Source organism: Phoca vitulina, unplaced genomic scaffold (genome assembly GCF_004348235.1).
Source record: "Phoca vitulina isolate PV1807 unplaced genomic scaffold, GSC_HSeal_1.0 scaffold7, whole genome shotgun sequence".
In the NCBI taxonomy this organism is placed as follows: domain Eukaryota; kingdom Metazoa; phylum Chordata; class Mammalia; order Carnivora; family Phocidae; genus Phoca; species Phoca vitulina.
This window is the reverse complement of record NW_022589710.1, coordinates 47,305,187-47,322,945: the sequence shown is the minus strand read 5'-3', so window position 1 is coordinate 47,322,945 and position 17,759 is coordinate 47,305,187. Positions and strand designations below refer to the sequence as shown.

At 55.6% G+C, this 17,759-nt stretch overlaps 2 protein-coding genes across 4 annotated transcripts in view; both read left to right on the top strand.

Annotated features, from left to right (window-relative positions):
- Nucleotides 1–8,652, top strand: part of POMT2 (protein O-mannosyltransferase 2) — a 44,281-nt gene extending 35,629 nt beyond the window's left edge. The window contains exons 15-22 of one of the 3 annotated variants that reach the window (XM_032405669.1): nucleotides 158–234; nucleotides 2,914–2,985; nucleotides 3,281–3,340; nucleotides 3,436–3,541; nucleotides 4,408–4,548; nucleotides 4,703–4,817; nucleotides 5,620–8,333; nucleotides 8,478–8,652. In XM_032405669.1, the coding sequence (XP_032261560.1) occupies nucleotides 158–234; nucleotides 2,914–2,985; nucleotides 3,281–3,340; nucleotides 3,436–3,541; nucleotides 4,408–4,548; nucleotides 4,703–4,817; nucleotides 5,620–5,725 (677 nt within the window). In that variant the 3' untranslated portion in view covers nucleotides 5,726–8,333; nucleotides 8,478–8,652. Of the gene's footprint in view, nucleotides 1–157; nucleotides 235–2,913; nucleotides 2,986–3,148; nucleotides 3,341–3,435; nucleotides 3,542–4,407; nucleotides 4,549–4,702; nucleotides 4,818–5,619; nucleotides 8,347–8,477 lie in introns of those variants that run through there. The other 2 variants (XM_032405668.1, XM_032405670.1) reach the window with 2 other exon arrangements.
- Nucleotides 8,653–11,965: 3,313 nt separating this feature from the next.
- On the top strand, nucleotides 11,966–17,145 carry NGB (neuroglobin). Its single transcript, XM_032404629.1, has 4 exons — nucleotides 11,966–12,218; nucleotides 13,647–13,758; nucleotides 14,493–14,612; nucleotides 15,956–17,145. The coding sequence occupies exons 1-4, from the start codon at nucleotides 12,130–12,132 to the stop codon at nucleotides 16,088–16,090; spliced, it is 456 nt and encodes a 151-aa protein (XP_032260520.1). The 5' UTR covers nucleotides 11,966–12,129; the 3' UTR covers nucleotides 16,091–17,145.
- The last annotated feature ends 614 nt before the right edge of the window (nucleotides 17,146–17,759 follow it).

Below are 17,759 nucleotides of genomic sequence, written 5' to 3'. Positions count from 1 at the left end.
GCCAAGCTTTCTTCTGTCTCTTCAACACTCTAACTTACTCGTTAGCCAGCGTGTCAGGAAAGCTACACTCGGATTCCAGGCGCGGTGTTGGTACCATGGACGGCTGTGAGAATGTGCGTGTGACCAAGGTTTTCTTCTCTGTCCTTTCTTTGTCTAGTGCCAAACATCAGCCTGGACGTGCTGCAGCCCACTTTTCCTGAGATCTTGCTGGAGTCCCACATGGTGATGATCCGGGTACTGTGGCCCCCTCTGACTGGAAGGCTTCTCTATGAGCTCTTGGCCTTCCACAGACTTGCATCACAGATCAGTAGCTATGGTATAGATCCACTGTCCCCTGGTGGAGGACTTTGAAAGGGTCTTCGCTTCTGGTTTACTTGGTCTTCGAAGGCATTTCCCTTATCACAGAATGATGACGGTGATGATGATGGTGAGGACGACAGACATCAGTGCACACTTACGTAGCTCTTGCGTGCCCGGTGCCACTCTATGCACGGTGCTGCACTAACTTATTCTGTAGTTATCACAGTCCTGCGGGGATTATGGTCCCCACTTTACAGATGAGGGAATCGAGGCACAGAGAGGTTAAACAGCTTGCCCAGGGTCCCAGGACGAAATGGAAGAGGTGGCTCCAGGCTTCAAAGCCGGGCTAGCAGGCTCGCAGAGTCAGTGCTGCCTACCGCCACACTCTTCTGCTTCTAAGTGATTCTCAGATCCGTTCCAATGGCAGAGCCCCGGAAAACTAGAGTGTTCTTGGTTGAAGTCCTTGAGACAGTAATAGTTCATTCCATCATATGAAATTAGAAAGAATTAGGATGAATAGCTGATCTGATCAAAAGTTGTTTATCTGCAGCATAAAATTCCCACCATGAGCCCACGCATGTTCCCAGACACGGGAACTGTTGAGGGGCGTGGTTGAGTCTTTTGCAGGTTTTGTAAGACTCATTGTTGGTATTCCCCATCATTAGTATCTGACAGCAGTCCTAACCTCAGTGGTGTAAGAACAATTGACAGAGGAGATCTTTAAATTGAGAAAGTTCTACCCACTAGCTTAACCTCTCCCCTGTGCTGTACAGAAAGCCTGCTGCAGTGTTGATGTGTAGGGGGACGCCTTTCCTCTGGTTTATGGAAAGCCAGTGTCCTGCAGGAAAGGTGTTTAGGAATCACTGTATCTTCAGCCAGTATGTGATGATCATTCCACCCACAGGGGTGCAGAGAGGTGTAGTGCCTGTTACTTGTCCCCTGCTGAGCCGTTGTCAAGTGGACTTTCCTGGAAGTGATTATGTAAGCAGTACTCAGTAAATATAGTTGACTTATTTCACCAGATTAGATAAAAAAATTCAAATTTTGTCATTTCTGCACATTGGGAGGTGATGACTTGACATTAAGTGATCTCCGGGTCACTTCTTCCCCGACTCCCTGCTTGTAGCTGTCACTGTGGCCTGATGACATAGCTCTTTTGAATACGTGCCTGTCAGTCAAAATATCATTCTATGTCTGGGTAGAACTTTAAGACTAAGTCTAAATAGTCTCGTTTCTTCTTTCATTATCTAAGAGGTAGAGCCAAAGAATAAAAGGGCATCAGGGAACGTTCTTATTCAACCGAAATAGAGTCAGGGTGGGGAGAGTGGTCAAAATAGTCCAGACGACAGAAACTGCATGGGAGAGGGCTTTTCTGCCCACTGAGTGGAGGGTCTGAGTCCTGTACAGAGAAGGCTGCCTTGCCTGCTGAGGTCAGAAGGAATGAGCCCACTCTGGATTTTAAGCATAGAGAACGACGTATAAATGCATAGGCCTGTAATGGTTACAGACTTTTCCTTCCTTCCATTTCTTGGATTAGTAAAGGAGCTGTATTTCTGAGATTAACAAAGTGAATAGGATGCCCCTGGTTGGTTATAGCTCTGGCTGGAGTCCCCGAGTCTGGGACTGAACTGCAGTGGTTTGGAGAATGGTTTGGAGAAATCAATTTCTCTTAGCAGCTCCTCTGGGGCCCAGGATGATCCATTCTTCATTCTGAGGCCCTTCAGTGGAGAGATCCTGACCTAACTCATAACACCTCACTCCTCTTCTTGGGAAGTGCCTTCTCAATTTGTTCTGATAATGAGGCTGACACCAGTCCTGGTGCTTAGTATCCAGGGTCCTGATCTTTTCTTTGTTTTTGAAAAGCCCTGATTTTGGCGTGTAGAGACAAGGTGTTGGACAGTCTTGGCTGCTGGATTAAAGGGGCTGAGTCAGGGTCCTTCAGGCTAAAGTGTGCACTCTGAACAGGGTTAATATCACTCCCAGTGGATAAAATGTATTCTTGGAGGGCAAAAAACCCTTAACTTTTTAATGTAGGTAGTCAACCAATATGTAAACACATTTACAGTATAGCTGTGGTATTAAAATGTGATGGGAGGCATTTAGGAAAAAAAAGTCTAAAAAGTCCCAGGAGGGGCAAGAATGAAAAAAAAAAAAAAAAGTTGAGAAATACTGGACTAAAGTAACTTTTTCCAAGTTCAGGAACTCATCAGAGTGTTTGGTTTTGGTTTTGTGTTTGAAATTGGCCTCCAGAGGGAACAGGTAAGCCAGCCTGATTTTGTATCTCCCACTAGCCCTCTTGACACTTCTACTTGGTCTGGAAGATGGATGGATGTTTTGTGCTCACAGGAAACAAGTCCTTTTTTCTCTCAAGCATAGTGGGTCTGAATGGACTGTCCCTGGTGGCATTGGAAGCTTGTGTGTTGGTAGAAGTAAGGCAGTCATAAGCAGGTGGACAGTGACTGAGAACAAGCACCAGATTCTTCCCCACAACGGAGGGAGACGGGAGGTTTCTCTTGACAGTTGGCTATCTGTCGGAGATGTCCATTCCTCACATTTCTGTCAGCTCTCTAGATCTCTGCCTTGACTAGCTTCTTTTTTGCCATTTTCCTGCAGGGGAACAATGGCCTCAAACCCAAGGACAATGAGTTCACATCCAAACCCTGGCACTGGCCTATCAACTATCAGGTAGGGCTCAAGGCTAGAGCCGCTCCCAGGAAATGGAGCCAAAGAAGAGACCGTTGAGACTTGGTGAGGGTGGGGTGGGGCGACTGGGCAAGGCCTTACCTGGCATGAGGTGGCCAGAGACAGGGCTCTGTTTTCTGTCCTGATTCTGACCCGGCCTTCCCAGAGAGCTCACATAGAATCGGCCTCCTGCCCAGGCTCCCTGTCTGTGGAAGGTAACTGGTCTTCCTCCCCGCTGGAGCACGTGTGGCTGGGATGCACTGGGCCCTGGATCAGCAGGGTGTCCTCTGCCCCGCAGGGCCTGCGCTTCTCAGGGATCAATGACACAGACTTCCGCGTGTATCTGCTCGGCAACCCGGTGAGTGCCTAGCACATTCCCTGTGTGGGCCCTCAGCCTGGATCCTTGGGGGCCTGTGGCTCTCCTCTCACCCACCCATTCTCCTTCCCATGCAGGTGGTTTGGTGGCTGAATCTGTTGAGCATTGCCCTCTACCTCCTCTTGGGGAGCATCATGGCTGTAGCTGTGCAGAGAGGGGCACGCCTGCCTGCAGAGGTTGAAGGTCGGTCCCTTGGGCTCTCCCTCCCCTGACCTAGCAGCTGGCCGGAGCCTGCACTGCCGATGGGCCGTTCTGCCTTCACCCCCCTCTTTCCCTTCTCCTTTGGTTTTTAAAGCTCAGTCACCAAATGCCCAGTACTGTGTTAAACACTCCATGCTCCCAGCAGCCCTGTAGAGTAGAACATTCTTAGCCCCATTTTATGGCTTAGGAAGCAAAGGCACAAAGAGAAGAGACTTATCCAGGACATATACTAGTAAGTGTAGAGCTGAGGTTCAGACCCAAGTGGTCTGACTTTAGAGCCCTCACTTGAACCTCTATGCTCTGTATAGAACTGCCCACCTTTTCTCCTCTGTCGCTCTCTGTTCCATGGCCCTGTCCTCTAGCGGGGTAGGGACCACAGCCCCTGAGATGGTCTTGCAGGCTCTTTTTTCCCTGTGCAGCTCCCTTGTGAACAGCCATGGCCCTAGACCCCCTCTCTGCCCTCCATCCTCATCTCTGACTTCACCTCTGCCCTGTCTGCCACTGCAAAGATCTGGGCGGCAGCGAAGATCCGGGAGATGGCCGTGGGGTGGGGGCAGCTGTCTGGGGGCCGTGCTGCATCTTGGTTTCTTTAGAGGCTGGGCTGCCTCCTGCTGCGTGGGTGCTGAGGCCTCTCCAAGCAGGCGGTGAGCAAGGCTCTCGAGGGCCAGCTGCTCATCTCGTCCAGCTGCCGGAGGCTTGCTTAGTGGCCTCCAGATTAGGGAGGCAGGCCCAGTAAGGGCACGTGGCTTAGTCTAGTCACCCAGCAAGGAAGGGGCAGAGCTGGACGAGAGCCAGGGGTCTCTGCCCCCTCCCTGGCTGCTGACCAAGCTGTGCTGCTTGGGGCCCAGGGCTGTCCCAGGTCCTGCTGCAAGGAGGCGGTCAGCTCCTGCTCGGCTGGATGCTCCATTACTTCCCATTCTTCCTGATGGGCCGGATCCTCTACTTCCACCACTACTTCCCAGCCATGCTCTTCTCCAGCATGTTGACAGGTCAGCACCGCCTGCCTGGACTTGGGTGAAAAGGGCGCGGGGGATAAGCACCGAGGGGGAGTCTCGCTGCTTCCTGACCTGGGTAGCTCCTCTCTGCTGCATCCCGGGAAGTCATCCTCTGACAGACTAGGTCTGTCTTTCTTCTTTCTCCTAGGGATTCTGTGGGATACTCTCCTGCGGCTCTGTGCCTGGAGTCTGGCCTCCTCTTCCCTGGCCAGGGGCATATATGCGGTGGGACTCCTGAGCCTGCTCCTGGGAACTGCCTACAGGTGAGTAGCCCCTACCCCTTGCATTGCTGCTCCCTGCCTCTGCCTTTGATGCATCTTAGAATCCCCTGGGGTGCTTTTAAAGCACGCCCCGGGCCCCATCCCCGGAGGCTCCGATTCAATTGAGCCAGTTTTCTGAGCTCCCCAGGTGACCCCAGTGTGGAGCCAGATAGGAGAAACCTGGGGCTAACTGTGCATTCTTTTTTTTTTGCCAGTAGGTCCCAGCTTTTGTATCACCCCAGCACACCGGCTGCCTCTCTTTAGTCACCTTGGCCCCCCCCACTGGACAGCCCTGGAGGGGTTGGGGTGAGGGAGAGGGTGGGGAGAGGGGTGTGGGGTGTGGCTCAGAATAACTGGAAGGAGGGTGTTGTTTGGCAAGCCTCACCAACCCCCCTCCTTGCCAGTCTCACAGATCCCCTATTGAGAGTCACTGGCCTTTAGGGGCCAGGGAGGCAGCATTAAAGTGTGAACAGGAAATGGTGGGCCTGTGATCTCAGGGCACACGCACATTTTAACAAATACTCTGAGCCAAACAGCCACGGCCAGACCCCGGGACTGGTTTCTCTCCCGGGCCTCCTGGGAGGAGCCTTTTCCTTCTTTCTCATTAAGCCAGCATCTGCTAAGCTCTCGGACTACAGTGTGCCCACATGGTGAACACAGACATTGTGACGAGGGGTGGGTCTTATAGGTGGAGAAGAGCTGATAAGCTCCAGTAGGGGCTGCTAGATTTTCAAAGATCCATGGGGCTCCTTGCCCCTGCCGAGGCGCTGGGTGCGACCGCCTCCCTCTGGATTTTCTCTCACAGCTTCTACCTCTTCCACCCTCTGGCTTATGGGATGATCGGTCCCCTAGCCCAGGACCCCCGAAGTCCCATGGCAGGACTAAGGTGGCTTGAATCATGGGACTTTTGAGGCTACTGCTACTCCAGCCTGAATCCAGGAACTTTCTGGGGACAGCCAGCCGTGCAGCCAGACCCTCCCAGCTGTGGGCAAAGCTGCCTGAGGAGCCCGAGGAATTCTGCTGCCTGCCAGGACCAAGCTCTGGGAGCATACCTGGAATTTAGCCCAGCACTAGGGAGAGCTGCAGTGCTGTCTGCAGAGATCCCACCGCTGGGAATGGCTCAGCAACAGCGGACATCTCTCAGGCCCGTTTCCCCGAGTGTGCAACATAAGGATGAGTGTGTGAGAGAGTGGGCGTGAGTGTGTGGGAGTGGGAGGGTTCATTTGTCCATACACCTGTGGAATATAGACCGTGACTGTGGACAGCTGAGTGTCATAAACTGTAAGAAATAGTCCAGGGCTATAGTAGTATTTTCTGGTATTTCTTTCACACTGGATTTGGCTTGAAAGCAAGAGCCATCAAAAATTCTCTGACCTCCAACAAGGCTGAGCTCACTGGCCCCACTTTGGGATATCACCAAGGGCGGAGCAGATGGGGCCATCAAAGCTGTGCCGGCCTTCTCCCCACAAACAAATAGAGCTGAGCGCCCCTGAGCTGGAGGGCCTCCCAGCTGCTTGCCGGTGTGGGGAGGGGGGCAGCTGCTGGGAGGTCTCTGGGGCAGCAGGTGGCTGCACTCCCTGCGGCGTGCACAGAGGACTGGGCTCTGGAGTGAGGCAGCTGAGCACTCACCAGCCCTTGGTTCCTTGCTCTCTGAGAACACCACATGATGACTGGTGGGAGGAATGGCGTCCTATCCCTGGCTGCTCTGTTCCCAGGCCCTGCGTGCCAGAGGTGGTTTCTTGCTGTCTGTCCTTTTCCGTCTGCATCCATCCTGGCTACGAGGTGGGACAGATGCATTCTCCCCATGGTTGGGGGAACCTTTGGGGCCCCTTAGCAGCTGAGGCTGGTGGGCAGCAGGGCAGGGATCTGTGGTGCCGGGCTGGGGTCCCAGTGGGCTGCTCCAGCCTGTCTGGGTTGATGTTCCTGTCACTCATGAGGTGTTCCCCACTTTTACTTCTCTAGTCTTCCCTGCTGCCCTGGATGCATTTCATTTCCCTTTCTCTGTGTCACTGTTCCACTGATCTCTTTCTCCCAAAGACCTAGAGCACCGAGAAATGCAGCAAAGCTTCTACTCTCTACCACTTTAAAGCCCAAGCAGGAAGCTCAGAGCTGTTCCTTTCACTTCCTTCCCAAATGGAAGAGATTAAGAAAACCCTTGGGTCAGAACCATACTAGCCCCGGGCCCGCTCTTCAGGCTGCCTCCCTCCTGCCGGTGCATGAGAGTATTTTGTCTCAGAGGACTGTGATGCTTCCAGGTTTAATGATGAGGCTCTGCCACACTTCATCTTCCCTCCTCTGTAGCCCCCACCACTTCTGACAGGGTCAGAGCTCTTTAGAGCATCTTCGGGAGGCGGTTGCCACGGAGACTGGAAATTGGGCCCAGGGACAGGCTGTGCTACCTACTGGGCAGTGGGGAGGGAAGCTTCTGGCCATCCTTAGCCGTTCAGACCAGCCATCATTAATGTTAATAGAGGAAATGCAGCAATGTCAAAAGCAAGGCAGGTTTGTTAATTAGATCTGGGGTGTGATGACCTCCCTCTCCCAGGGCTGCAACCCTTTTTGACTTCCCCTGGCAGGAAATGCTGCCTGTGTGCTGAGTCTGGGCTATGGGCTTAATTGTGTTTCTGGAAGGGAAGGAGAGCAGGGATGGAGAACTTCTGCTCACCCCTTCTACCGCACCACTGTCTGTCCTCCCCAAAGATGGAGTTGGTTTCTTCTAAGCTGGTTGGGGGTAGCCATCTGGGTGGGTTTTTCTGGAGGGAGAATGAAGAGTCTGTGCTTGCCCCTCAGCCAAGAACCATGACCCCGTGACAACTGGGAGGTGCCTGATGTCCCCTTGCACCTTCTTATTTCCTACTAGGGACTTGTTGGAAGGGAGGAACTCCCAAGGAGCAGAGAGGCAGCCACTCTGAGTGAGCGTGAGGAAGGAGAAAGCCCAGCCAGCTTCCTGCCCATGGCTCCCTCCTAATTTGGCCACACTGGGGACAAAGGGTTCTTCTCTCTCTTAATACTGCGTTCCGAGGATGAGAGAAGAATTGTTGGCTCACTCCCTCCTCTTCCTCTTAGCCCAGACTAGCAGACACTTCTCTGAGGACAAGGCCATATGGGTTGATGCAGCTTCCAGTGCTCAGGTTTGGTCGGTGGAAGACACTGGGGAGAGGGGCGATCAAGGTGGGGCTCTGAATGTGGGCTCCAGTGCCCAGGAATTGGCGGAAATGTGACATGCCCCACAAACTTGCTGGTGGAGGAAGAAGATGTTTGTTAGCCCAACCTCCAGCCAGCTTTTTGGGCCACAATTTTATATATATAAAAAGTTTCCACAGATAATCAGAGGCCATTTACTTTTGTAATAAATAGCTCTTATTTTGAATGCCATGGTGTTCTTCTTGTCCTTAATTGAATCTGACTTTCCCTCGGGTTCCCAGAAAGAAGACAGGGATGTTTTGAGTGCAAGAACCATTCCACTGTGTCTCAGTGTCTGAGGCCGTTCTAATTCGAGGAGAGGCCCTGGCTGGGCAGGTGAGCCTCGTTACCCCAGGGGGCATTTGGGCCTCCCACTTACAAGCTTACTTGAGTAATGTTGGTTGTTCTTTTAATTTATTTTAACTTATTCCAAAATAAGTAGGAAGCTGGACCTTTTTTCTCTTGTAACCCGCCACACAGCAGGGCGAGGAGCATGAAGGAGTACCAGTTGTCCGCCCCTGAGGCAGCTGCGTGGCCGAGCCTGCAGCAGCTTCCACTGCGCTCACCAGAGGCCCCATCCTGGCAGGGGTCTTCCGTCATCAGCAGTGATGTTAAGGGTCCAAAGGACACGAGAGCTGATGTGTGTTGGCGGTAAGCAGGGGAGGAGAGGAGTAGCACTGCTCTGTGAAGTGGGGGCGGCCTGCCCCCCCAAACCCCACCCCCCCACCCCCCCACCCCCCGCCTTGGGACCAGAGTGGCTGGAGGGGGTGGGGAGGGGCTTATGCAGATCTGCAGGGATGGAAAATGCCGTGTCTAGGCAAGTTAGAAAAGGACCAAACACTTCTTCTTGACTGACACAGCTTACCAAGCGCCCACACCTCTGTAACACCTAATCCTCATGAAGGCACAGTGAAGTCAGTGCTGGTTTGTCTCCATTCTACCCATGAGAGATGACGTTATTTGCCTAAACTCCTGGGATTAGTCCACAGCAGGGCCAGGCCTGGGCACCAAGTTGGGCTTTTCTGCTGCTCCAGCTTGGTCCTGGGGCTAGAAGCACCTTCCCAGGACAACCTGGCAACCCTGGATCCCTTGGGAGAAGGCCTGGACGTAGCTCAGAGGTGTCCAGATTTAGCATGTTCCTTTGTACGTGCTGCTTAATGCATCCACAGCTCATCCGGGGGCTGGCATTTGCTGCTGCACCCAGCCCAGTGGTCTTCGGGGAGGAAAACAAGCCCTGATAGCACTTGCCAATTTCCGCGGTGTAAATACTCCCACTATGGCCCATTTCGGGCTACCGTCCTGATGTCACTACACGAGAATTTGGAAAGATAGATGTGTCCAGCTGGCTCTCTGGAGCCATCGAAGAGCCAGCTCCAGGACACCACTGACCTAGACCCAGTGACCTTGGCTTGGTCTCAACTATGGACATAGCTCTTGGTCACAGTCCATCAAAGTGAAGGAGGCCATGGAGCACAGAGGCCTAGAGAATGGGCTGGAGTCAGACTTGAGGGTAAATCCTGGCCCCACTGCTTACAACTATGTGATCTGGGGCACGTGACCAAACCCCTGGGCTTCTGTTTCCTCAACAGTGTAACCAGATTATAACAAATGGTACCTACTTGATAGAGGTCTTGTGAGGATGAAGAGTGAATGATGTAAAGATCCTTGTAAAGAGTCGGGACAGGAGTGCTCAGTGGATGCTGGCTCCGTTATTGTCGACAGCCCCACCTCAGTGACAGCACGGGCTCTAGAACAGCACTCAACTCTCCTCCTCTAGAACCTGCTGCCCAAGTCCTGGGCAGATGCCAGGCAACGAGGGGAGATCCTGTGACTTCTTCAGCCCTCAAATATGGACTCAGACCCTCCGTCTCCTGGTTGGAACACCCTCCCTCCCCGCTGGCCCTGCATAGGCCCAGCCAGGTTCTCAGGCCTTTTTTTCCAGGGAAGTAGAGATTACAGCACACTCAGCCCCCTCCTCCTGGCTTGAGACCAAGTGAGTGCTGACTCCACCACTCACCAGCTAAAGCCATTAACTGCCATTAACTTATCAGACCCAGACCCTGTCCAAAGGAGAAAGGAAGCAAGAAGGTCCCCAGTGTAGACTCTTTTTTTTTTTTTTTTAAGATTTTATTTGACAGAGAGAGACAGCGAGAGAGGGAACACAAGCAGGGGGAGTGGGAGAGGGAGAAGCAGGCATCCCGCTGAGCAGGGAGCCCAATGCGGGGCTCGATCCCAGGAATCTGGGATCATGACCCGAGCCGAAGGCAGACGCTCAACGACTGAGGCACCCAGGCGCCCCCTCAGTGTAGACTCTTGCCAGGAAGTGCACACTGGGTGGGGTGGGAAGCCTTAGATAAGCCAGGTGGCCTACACAGGGCATCTGGGCACTGAAAGGTGAAAGTCACCAGAGACCCATGTGGCCTTTGCCCTGTGACCTGCTGACCTGGCTGCAGGGCCATGGATACCGAATGAGAAATCTAGTCCCCGAGTAACCTAGCTTTCCTCTCCCTTTTGCCCCCAGTCCCTTTGTGCTCTTACTTGGGGATCTTGGACTCTTTTGGACACAAGGCAGTCTGCCTTACCCTTACTCTCCTGCTCAGCCCAGAGACCCCAGAGATGTGTGGGGAGATGGGGAAGAAAGGAATAAGGTGTACTCCAAACTCCTGGGCATGGAACCTCAGCCTGTTCATGACCACTGGCCCGAATACCATCTTGTATCCATGGAACCAAAGGAGGTGGGCTGAAAGGCCCCTAAAGACCCCACTACCCGACCCCTTTACTGAGGACACTGAAAGAGAGAAGGAGGGAGGCTGAGAGGAGCTAGGCTCAGAGACTGGAAATAATGAAGGTTAAATGAAGGTTTGGCTCTCCAAAGCCTGGGGCACTAGCACTGGGCTGGGGCCGGAGGAACTTTCATGCTTGAAAGAGAAAGGCTTTGGGGCACCCGGGTGGCTCAGTAGGTTAAGCCTCCAACTTGATTTTTGGCTCAGGTCATGATCTCAGGGTTCTGGGCTCTAGCCGGGTGTGGGGCTCCTTGCTCAGCGGGGAGTCGGCTTCTCTCCCTCTGCCCCTCCTCCACCCCCTTAAAAAAAGTGAGAGAGAGAAATAGGCTTAGGCCTGACAGGTGGTCAACTTCATACCCTGAATGAGACTCTACTACCTGAACTTCAATTTAAAGAACAAAATAGTACTTCCATTTAAAAATTTTAGAAGTCTATTGAAAATCGTGGAATAGAATGCTGAAACTTAACTCCCTCGATGGCCAGGCACTGCAGTGGTCACAGCTGCTGCACCCTAGACCTGGCCCCGGCCAAGCAGAGCTGGGGCCAGAACTGGAGCTCACAGATTGTTAGGATGCTGTCTCAAGAACCCCCAGGCCTGGCTGGAAATGGCCGCGGTCCTGGCCCTGTCCCTAAGGTTGAGACCTCTGGTGGCCCCCAATGTGCAGGGACGGGAGTGGGGGATGCTTCAGTCAGACCCAGAGTAGGGCAGAGGGCCTCTCCAGCCCAGCCTGGTCCCACAGGCAGGTGCTCGCATCCCCTGGTCCCACGTCGGGGCGGGAGGAAGGAGAACCTGTGCCAAGGGGGTGGCAAACTCTAATGCCTCCAGGTAGCGGGTGAGGGAAGCTTGCCGAGAGGTGGCACATGCAGAGCCTACCTAAGGCGATCAAGTTCGGTTGGTGCCCTAACCAGCAAGTGGCGAAATCCTCACCAGTTTCGGGATGAAAAACCTGAGGCCCAGAGAGGCCCGACGATTTCTGTGAGGCTCTGAAGCCCAGCCGTTTCCCCGGCCACCAGGTCGTCCCTGGCACAGCCGGTTGCCCAGAGATGAGCGCCTTGACGGGCGGAGGGGGGCGGGGGCCGCGGTTGCTTTAAAGCGCCCGGGGCCGGGCGGCGCGGGGCGGGGCGCTGTCGGAGCGGCGGGGCGCAGGGCGCAGCGGCCGGAGCGGGGTCCCCGGAAGCGCCAGCCGGGCGGGCACGGCGGGGCGCCTCCACCTGGGGCGGGGAGGGGGCAGGGGGCCGTAGGGGGTGCAGAGTGGCCCGCGTCGCCGCGGAGATGGCGCGGCACGTGCGGTGACGGTGCCCGCGCCCCGAGGGTCCCAGCCTCGCGCCCCGCGCGTCCCCGGGCCAGCATGGAACGCCCGGAGCCCGAGCTGATCCGGCAGAGCTGGCGGGCGGTGAGCCGCAGCCCGCTGGAGCACGGCACCGTGCTGTTCGCCAGGTGAGGGCTCCCCGAGCGCCCCGGGGGTGCGGGTGGCGGGGTGCCTCGCCCGGAATGGGTTCCCGGCGGCTGGGCCGGCGCCAGGAGAGGGAAGGTTGGCCCGCTGCCCAGGCGCCGGGGCGCCTCCAGATGTGCGCCAGAGGAGCGGGCGCGGCGACGGGTGGCGCAGCCCCTTCTGCACTTCCCCCCCTCTTCCACCGGCGGTGGGCGCGTCTTGCGGCGACTCCCCGGGGGCGGGCGGGGGTCCTCCCCGGCGGATCTCCTTACACTCTGGCCAGCAGGCGCTGGTCCCCGCGCTGCGCCCCCTCCCTGGCTCTGCTCCTGAGTGTTCAGTCCTTGGGTGGTGCCTGAAGGGGATGCCCCGAGGGCTCGTGCGGGGAGGCTGTGCCAGGGCTCCGGGGCTCGGGGAGGGAGGGCACGGTCCAGGCCCTGGGGGTGCACACTGCCAGCAAGCCAACAGAAGGATAAACCTTTCCAAGGAAAGGACCCGGCTAGGACCAGACAACCACCAGCGAAGGGATGACAGACCCCCATGTCTCACCGCTGGGGAGAGGTGTGAGGCAGTGCGCAGACCACAAGGGGAAGAGAGGCCAGTCTCCAAGCTTACCTTGAGCGTCTCTAGGTAACCCCTCTGCCATCCCCAGAGGCAGTGCTCTGTCACCATGGTTTCTCAGGAGCTTCAGCTCCCAAAGCCAGCCCAGAACTTCTGAGGAGGATTTTGCAAAACCTCCTCCCCAGACAAAGGGGGAATACATTTGTAGGGCTACACAAAAGCCCAACGAGCCCTCTCAGGAGGGACTGAGAGCTTCTGCTTGTGCCACTGTTTTCTCTGTGGGCTTAGTGACCCTCTGTGGTTCTGCTACTTCCAAGCTGTGTGACCGTAGGTAGGTTACTTAAACTCTCTGGGCTTGTGTTTCCTCCTCAATAAGACTGGGATAACAGTTATATCTACTGCTTAGGATTGTGAGGGATACATAAGTGAACCACATGTAAAGTACTCAATGTCCAGTAAGTGTAAGGAGTTCTTAATAGTACCGTTATCATCACTGGCCCAAGTCCCTACAGACATGATGAGACTAGGAGGTTCTGACCCAAGAGTGGAAGGGAGAGAGAGAGAGACAGAGACAGAGACAGGGAAGAGAAAAGAGAGAGAAGGGCTTTCCTATTTGAGGACCCCTCCCTGTCGCAGCCCTCTGAACTGTTTATGGAGGGTCTGCTCTATGTCGGGCCCTATGAGAGGCCTCGGGACTCATTGCTCTTTTCAGGGTGCCCCTTGAAGCCGGCGGGACAGTGTGTCCTGGCTTCCAGCTGCCTCCCTGCCTCCCCACCCCCGCCCCCACTGCACGGCCGCTGGGCCAACCGGGGTTCATGGGGCCGGCTGGGGCGTGCAGGGACCGCAGGGCTGACGCCTGGGCCTCCCCGCCGCAGGCTGTTTGACCTGGAGCCCGACCTGCTGCCGCTCTTCCAGTACAACTGTCGCCAGTTCTCCAGCCCCAAGGACTGCCTGTCGTCCCCCGAGTTCCTGGACCACATCAGGAAGGTGAGGCGGAGGTGAAGCGGCCTGGAGATCCAGCAGGACGCCCTCCTGGCAGAGAACGGGAGGCTCGGGCTAGGGGAAGTTACTTCCACCCTGGCCTGCCCTCATTCCCCTTCTGCTGCCCCCCACGCCAGAGGTGTCTGCTCCTTGCCCGCTGTGCTGAGCTGCCCTCAGCCAGCTGGTCCCTGCTCCACCCTTGCCCTCAGCGCCGTCCCCAGCTCCTGAGGGTGGTGTTGGCCCTGACCCACCGGGCGCCATCTGCCTACGACAACCAAGCTGGGGTTCCCTTAGAGGCTAGTGACTCTCACAGTGCCTCAGTTTCTCCTTGTCCGGGGCAGACAGCACCGTCCCGCTGCCATGTTTAGGGCTTTGGGACCCTCAGAGGAGAGGAGCTGCCTTCACAGTATAACATTAGCAGTTTGGCCACATGTTGAGTGCCTACTGTATGTAGACACGGATTGCCTTGCATTTCTTTTCTTTTTTTTTTTTCAGATTTTATTTTATTTTTTAAAGTAATCTCTGCGCCCAGCGTGGGGCTCGAACTTACAACCCTGAGAACAAGAGTCGCACACTCCACCAGCTGAGCCCCGTGGCCTTGCATTTCTGATCCTGGAGAACTGAGGGTCCTGCTTGACCTCTCTTACTCCTGGCTGGGACCCCCCCGGTTCTGGACTGTGGTTGTGAGTAGGTGGGATTGCTCTGGCCTCTCGGGTTCACTGCTACCTTGGCCTTGGCAGGTGATGCTCGTGATTGACACTGCAGTGACCAATGTAGAGGACCTGTCCTCGCTGGAGGAGTACCTCGCTGGCCTGGGCAAGAAGCACCGTGCAGTGGGTGTGAGGCTCAGCTCCTTCTCGGTGGGTAAAGGGGCGCTTCCTGACCCTAGGCCACCACTCTCCTGGTCCTCCCTGTCCATCTGTTCTTTCTCCCCATTCCCATACCCTCACATGACTGGGGCTGGGGGTCTGTAGCCTTTACTGCTGTGCTGTGTGAGCCCCGGCACTGCCTTGACCTCTCTGAGCCTCCAATTTTTCTTCCCTGGTGTGGCTTCTCTTAGAACCATGGAAAGTTAAAGAGCCTCTGGGATTAGCCAGTCTGCTCAGTTTCCTATCGCTGTGTGTAAAACCATCCCAAGCAAACGGTTTCTCATTTCTCTGGGTTCAGTGTGGGCAGTGGTTTCGTTGCCCGTGGTGGGGCGGGAGGCACTCAGCCGGGAGCTCACCTGGGGCTGCTGCATCCAAGGCGGCCCGTCATCCTTCAGGGTCTCTTTCCCTGTGGTGTCTCATTATGCGGGGGCCCCGCTGAGCTCCTCTGCAGAGTGGCAGCTGAGTCCCCAGAGGGCAGAGCCCCGGCCCCTGCTTGCATCCCTCCTGGTGACGGCTCAGGGAGGAGGGACCCCACTCAGGGGGCGTGAATCCTCGAGGTGTGGCTCACTGGGGGCCGCTGATGTAATAAGTCTACCTGAGTCCACTCACCTTGCCAGATGGTAAGCGCCCCGAGGAAGGGACCGAGATAGTCTTGTCCTCTCTATCTCAAGCACCTGTACGGTGCCTGGTCTTTAGTGGATGTCCGGTAATTATTTGTGGAATAAGTAAACCATATTTTGTTCTGACAATAACAAATGAGAGCCATTATTATTCTTGAAGGCTTACTGTGTACAGATGCTGTGCTAAGAGCTTTCTGGGTTGATCTCATTTGCTTGTCCCAGCAATCTGACGAGTTGGAACTTTTACCTTCCCCGTTTTACTGATGAAGCCACTGAGGCTCAGAGAGGTCACAAAACTTGCTCAAGGCCACACAGCTCATAAATGGCGGAATCAGCAAGTGAACTCAGGTGTGTCTAGTTGCAGAGTCTGGGCTCTTAACACCGTGAGTGTTGCCTTGGAGAGGAGGAAACGGAGGCCTGGGGGCAATGACTTTTCTTGCTCTGAGCTGGGGTTCCCAGGCAAGGCCTTGGCCCCAGTCATGGGGTGACTGCAAGGCTGGGAGTAGAGTGAAATGCTTCGTTCACTATGAAGCCTCACATTGAAGGGGAAAGTTGGGTCCCATGTGGTACCCAAGGATTGGGGCAGAATCCTGCTCGGGAAGCATGGACCCTGTGCAGGAGAGAAGAAAGGTCCAGGCCTCAGTTTCCTCACCTGTGGAATGGAGCGATGCCTTCCCTCCTTCGGGAATGACAAGGTGCCACTTGCCTCTACAGACGGTGGGTGAGTCCCTGCTCTACATGCTGGAGAAGTGCCTGGGCCCCGCGTTCACACCAGCCGTGCGGGCCGCCTGGAGCCGGCTCTACGCGGCCGTGGTACAGGCCATGAGTCGAGGCTGGGATGGCGAGTAAGAGGCGGCCCCTGCCCGGCAGCCTCCAGCTGGCAGCCCCCATCGGTCTGTCTGTCTGTTGCTCTGTGTCTGTGGTAGCCCAGGCTCCCTTAGGCCTCCCTGCATCTTGGTCCTTGTCCCCTTGGCCGTCTGGGAGAGGTGATAGAGCAGGACTGGGTCTCCGTCCCCCTCACCTCCAAGTGAGACGGGGGTGGCTTTTCCTTCAGGAAGGGGCTTCTGGATTTCCCCGACCCCTAGTAGCCTCTTCCCTGCCTGCCTTCTTTTCCCTCTGGCATCCCGCCTCTGCTAGGAGAGGGGCAGTGTTTGGCCACAGAGGTGGCATGGCGCTGGGAAGGTGGAGAGCTCGGAGAGCATGGGTGCTTGTCACCCACCCTCGTCAGGTGGGCCCGGGCCAAGCAGGGGAGTGGGAGGCAGAGCTTCGGGCACCTTCCCATTTCGCCTGCCTTCCATGCTTTTCTCTCCCAGGGGCATCTGCCTTTCACAAGTAAAGAGGAGGGACTTTGTTAGCCTTCAGAGTGGAATCCCAGGTAGTGGGAGCAGGTAATCAAGGGAGCCGCTGAGGACGGGAGAGCTGACCTCATCTGGGTCTCAGATGCCCCTGCCAGTGTAGTTTTTCTTTTGCTGTGTCCTGTTCCTGTTCCCCCATTCAGGCTGCCGCTGGGAGCTCCTTTAGTACCACTAGTACCACTCTCTGCGGGAACCGGCTAGCCAGTCGCGGGCGGGGGGCGCGGGGGGGGGGGGAGCGCAAGGAAGGAGGGGTGATTTCATTCCAGAGAGGCCTGAGTTCTGGTGGCTGTTCCTCACCACCCCCTCCAGCAGGGCTGGGGCTTATCTCCCCCCAGCCTCCTTTCTGCCGCTGCTCATGTGGACTGTGGGGCCCACAGCTCCCCACGTTCAATACCTGGTGTGAGCCTGGATGTAGGCTGCTGGATAGAAGAGAGTGTGACAGGGGAGGCCCTCTGCCCTCGCCCCGAGCTGTCTGCACTTTTACCTTCTGCTCCGTGCCGTGGTTGTATAAACTCATGAGGAATAAACCTGTTCTGTGTGCCTCTCTGACCTGCCGGGACTGGTCCTTTCTTGGGTGTTGGCTTGTGGCCAGATGAAGCTGCAGGGCAGGGGACTTAGGGCAGGGTGGGAGGATGGGGTCAGGAGGGCCAAGGCCAGGGTGGGTATAAAAGAAAGGAGAGGCTCGGGGAAGGCCAGAAGCTGGTGGCGGAGATGGAGCTAGGGGTCTGTGATGGAAACTGGCTGGCAGGGCACCAAACTCAGTTCGTCGTCTTGGGCACACAGCCAGACTACATTTCCCAGCCTCCTTTGCAATTAGTAGGGCATGTGACTGAGTTCTGGCCAGTGGAATGTGTGGACATGTGCACCACTTCTAGACCTGACCCCTTAAAACTGCATGCTCCTCTGTGCTCTGTCATCCCTCCACCAGCCTGATGCAGATCTTACAGTGACCTTGAGGGCCGTGTGTTGAAGGTGGCAGAGCCACAAGGTAGAAGGAGCCTGGGTCCACGAATTACTGCTTGGAGGAGAGCACCCACTAATCAGAAGTGCCTGGTAGGACCCAGGAACTTCTCCATCCTGTGGAACGAGGACTCACCCATTTTGAATTTTATAGGAAAGAGACACAAACTTCTGTTGTGTTTGTGTCATTATACATTTGGGGT